Source organism: Manihot esculenta, chromosome 10 (assembly GCF_001659605.2).
Source record: "Manihot esculenta cultivar AM560-2 chromosome 10, M.esculenta_v8, whole genome shotgun sequence".
In the NCBI taxonomy this organism is placed as follows: Eukaryota; Viridiplantae; Streptophyta; class Magnoliopsida; order Malpighiales; family Euphorbiaceae; genus Manihot; species Manihot esculenta.
The window spans coordinates 5,733,689-5,738,030 of record NC_035170.2 but is presented as its reverse complement, the minus strand read 5'-3'; the positions used below and the strand labels follow the sequence as shown (position 1 = coordinate 5,738,030).

At 34.1% G+C, this 4,342-nt stretch overlaps 1 protein-coding gene across 1 annotated transcript; it reads right to left on the bottom strand.

Moving 5' to 3' along the window:
- Nucleotides 1-1,667: 1,667 nt before the first annotated feature.
- LOC122724946 lies at nucleotides 1,668-4,075 on the bottom strand. The gene is made up of 4 exons (XM_043961326.1): nucleotides 3,940-4,075; nucleotides 3,574-3,729; nucleotides 3,170-3,319; nucleotides 1,668-1,822 (listed from the first exon to the last, which is right to left on the bottom strand). The coding sequence occupies exons 1-4, from the start codon at nucleotides 3,940-3,942 to the stop codon at nucleotides 1,694-1,696; spliced, it is 438 nt and encodes a 145-aa protein (XP_043817261.1). The 5' UTR covers nucleotides 3,943-4,075; the 3' UTR covers nucleotides 1,668-1,693.
- Between the last annotated feature and the right edge of the window lie 267 nt (nucleotides 4,076-4,342).

Sequence of the window (4,342 nt, the reverse complement as noted above, 5' to 3'; positions counted from 1 at the left end):
AGGAGATAAACCATATTTTTCTCTTTTAGGTTATTTTTGTGTTCCTCTAGACTCCATAAATTCACCTTTAACTATGCACTCATACAACTAATTTCTTTTATTTAGTTGAAGAATTTTCTAAACTTAATTCGTAAGGATTATAATGACAATCTAAACTTAATACTCTATTTTTATTTTTAGTTTCTATGTTATTTCTATATGCTTGAAATTATTATTCATTTAATTAATTGAATCTAAATAATTATTCAATTGATCGAATAATATATCATCACTCGAATTTATTAAATTTATAACTACAGAGAGATTTTGATATTTATAATAAAAAATATTTATTATTGTGAAATTAAATATTTTCAATTTTACTAGTTACACTAGTGTGAACTTTTTTGTTAGAGTCAAATTTTTCTAATTTCTAATGCTATTGACAAATTAAATTTTATAGAGATGATCATAAGGTTATTTGTCAATTAGAGATTAATTAGTGAAATGATATTTATTAGTTTAATAAATAAAAGAAAAATAGGTTCACTACAAAAAAACAGACTATCAGTGACAGATTTTTCCGTCGCTGAAAGTCAAAAATCCGTCACTGAAACTTTCAGCGACGGATTTGCGACGGACTCAAGTCCGTCGCTTAAAGTCATGTCGCTAATTTTTTCCGACGGATTACAAGTCCGTCGGAAACATTAGCGACGGATTTCCGACGGATCTAAACTCCGTCGGAAAATTTTACGACGGCTTTTCCGACGGAAAATTCAGTCGGAAAATTTAGCGACGAAAAACGTTTGTCGCTAAATCCGTCGGAAATATCAATTTATCCGATAAACATTCCGTCGCTAATCCGTCGGAAATAATTAGCGACGAAAATTTTCCGTCGAAAATATTAACACATTTTAAAAATTTTTTCCACAAATCCGCCGCTAATCTGGTAAAATTCAATCACAAAAAATAATTCTTTGTTTTTATTTAGATATTCCCTGTATAATCAAATAATTTATAATTAAGAATCATATTGAATATAAATCAAATATCATTCATAATAATTATAAGTAATGTTCATAATACTCAACAATATTCAGAATATTTAAAATAAATCCATAATATTTAACAATGTTCATAAAATTTAAAATAAATTCATAATACTTAACAATCGTCATAAAATTTAAAATAAATCAATTATACTTAACAATGTTCATAAAACTAAAAACTGATCTATGAATTTGTTGAAGCATCTGATAGAGAAGTACAATCAGCAGTTGGATTATGCGGTGAAGATCTTTTTTCGTCCTCAGTCTTTGCTGGCTCCTTAGGCTTGATTACTACTGTCCCTGATTCAGAGACTTCCTCCTTCGAGTTCGACTGCTGGTTCTTATGTTCCCCAGCAACTGCCACAATAGGCTGATCACCCATTATTTTCTCATCCGATCCACAGCCACTAATCTCATCCCAAATATTATCAAAGGACATGGCACCATGCAAAAAGTCAAATCTTCCCTAGTCCATGCCTTCGGGATGAAAAAATCCGATAAAGGACTTGCCAGGAACAACAGAAAGTGATTGAATTGGGACTTGTAGGCATAATACCATGATTGTTATGAAACCAATCAGCAATGACAGCGACAAGTGCTGTACGTGCACTCTCACCTGCTGCTCGCTCATTTCGCTGATCAATTGAAGCAAAAAAGACCTCTGTTTAAAGTTTCATGTGCCCATCACGACTTATTATTTCTTTGTGCTCCCAACTACCTATAGCAAAATTGTCATCTCCAAAATCAGAAACTGATGATCGATTTGCGTTTGAATCCTCATCTGCTTTATGAGACTGCAAAAAAGTTGCCATCATTCAGAACTATAACTCATTCTAGTTGGTGTAAGGAATTAATAATAAAAAAAGAGCAAGGAACAAATAACCACAAGAATGCCCTGAATAAATATGCAAAGGTGATCGATGAGGTTATTTTTTAAATACCATCAACTGGAATAAAAACCATAATATAGATTCTTTAAAAAAAATTAAAAAGAAAAAAGCATAACACGTAAAACATAAGCTGATCATACCCCAAAAACGCCAGCATGTGATTATCGAGTATGGAGCTTTGGACTGACTAGATTTTCAAATTTCTATGGAAAAAAAATTTCGCTGTCTAGGAGACTGAGCAGTGCAATTATCAAGGAGGACAGCATATTGTTAAACTCATCAAAAGGTAATAAAGGCATATTACTACCATTCTCAAAAGTGAAATACTATCATCATTACAATTATTTCTGGATTGAATAAAATCTCTTGTATCATTAAAAACTGGAAGTCTCATACCAATAAATAAATAAAACTTCGGTCAAATTCACAACTGTGACTATTTTTTAATTGTCAATTATATCCTCAATGTTGAAAGTTTAGATTCAATTGTGGCCATCCCAAGGATATGCATGAATATGAAATTTCACTTAGGATTGCAAAATAGAAATCTTATATAAACCAATCTCGATCCGTAGAGTTAACAGATTTGGGTTAGGAATTGTGTATGAATTGAGATAAATTACTGATTTCATGTTCTAACATTCAGAAAAGCAATTAAAAGCATGCAATTGCTGGACATGTATACCCCAATTAAAGGAATTTTAAACTATTGCACCATTCTTAGTGTCAGTTTTTACTAGGTAGATGCTATCGATTCTGTTTTCATTTCTTTTTAATCACAATTTATTGCTTTACAATATTAAACTAGATATGCATGAAATCCTAAGGGTTGTTACAATTCAAATGATATGCAGAAGTTGGGGATATAATTGATAGTAAAAGAACACATATTGACCAAAATGGCAAAGTTCACCGCCACAATTAGCCCAGAACTAAAATCAGAACAAAAAGCTTCTGAGAATTGCTCCCCAAAACATGCACTCGTCTACTTTATAATCTTCTCTTCATTTTCTCTCCATAGTTACCTAGATTAAAAAGAGATAAGGAGAAAAAGAGAAAAGGATAGAAAATAAAAACATACCATGAGTTCACTATCAGGGCTCATGAGTTCACTATCAGGCTCATGGAGAAAAAGATAAAAGGATAGAAAATAAAAGCTTCTAAGATTTTTTAATTTAAAAAAAAAATTAAAAAGAAAAGGCAAGCCTTCTTTGCTCTCCTGGTGGAAACATAATCTTTTAAAATCTTTACCTTTCTCAGACCAGCTTTAATTGCAGAAAGCTCATCCTTTTCAGTTGAAACAGTTTCTCCTGATTGAGGGGGTGATGAAACAGGAACTATCTCTCTCTGCAATGGCTTTGTGGCTTCTGGAAACCTCAATTCCAACAAGATAAGTGATATCTGTGTGGTTAATACAAAGTTTGAATAAGTGAATTTTGGGAAAGGGAGAAGTTATTGACACTCAAAAAAAAAAGAGGGGGGGGAGGGGGGAATTTATCAGCACTTCATCTAATAGTGGAAAAATTCACTAGCATCACCTTCACATAAATATGAAAAACACAAAATCCATGTTTATGTAATCCAAAACAATCAAGAGAGTCATAAATGTACTTGCAGAATCAAGATGGAAATCAGAAAAATTCTAATGCACATACACAAAGCATTGGCTTAGGCTCAGCTGCACCAGCAGGAAGCGAGAGAGGAAGGCTTAATTCCAACTCTTTCTGTTCAGCAGTAGAAGCATATTCAGCAAGGTTCAGCGACGCAGTACCAACAGCAGGAACCTTGTTCTTTGGACTTCCTATCGTGCTCTGAATCAGAAAGCAAACAGCTTAATTCTCCCCAAAGAGGTTTGTTATTTTGTCAACACCCAACAGCAAAAGGGTACTAAGAACATAAAAACTTGAGGAACTTGTAATCAAATTATGCAAATAGAAATAAATACCAGAAATAAGAAGAATTGCAATCAAATGATGATAATAACAAAATAGCTGAAACCAAAAGCAGCAAAATCAACTAACCATGTTTCAAAAAAGATCAAAAAAGAATTGCAATCAAAGGCTTTCAATTCATGTTTCCAACAAGTTTTAATGAGGCGACAGCCACAGGAACAGCAGCGGCGGCGGCGGTGAGTGGCAACGGCAGTGGCAGCTCCAGCAATGGCTACACAGCCGCGACAGCAGGAAAACCAGCAACAATAGCGATGGATAGCGATGGCAGGGCGCGCGACAGCAACTTGTGGCAACCACGGGAACAACGGCGGCGGCGGCGGCGAGAGTGGAAGGAAGAACGATTCGGCGCTGAGGGGAAGAGAGGAGGGGAAAATGGTGGCTGAAATTAAAAGAGATGAGGAAAGAGAATATTAGGGTTTTGTTTTTATATTGTTTGCGTTTTCTGACGGATTAGCGACGGAATAAATTCCGT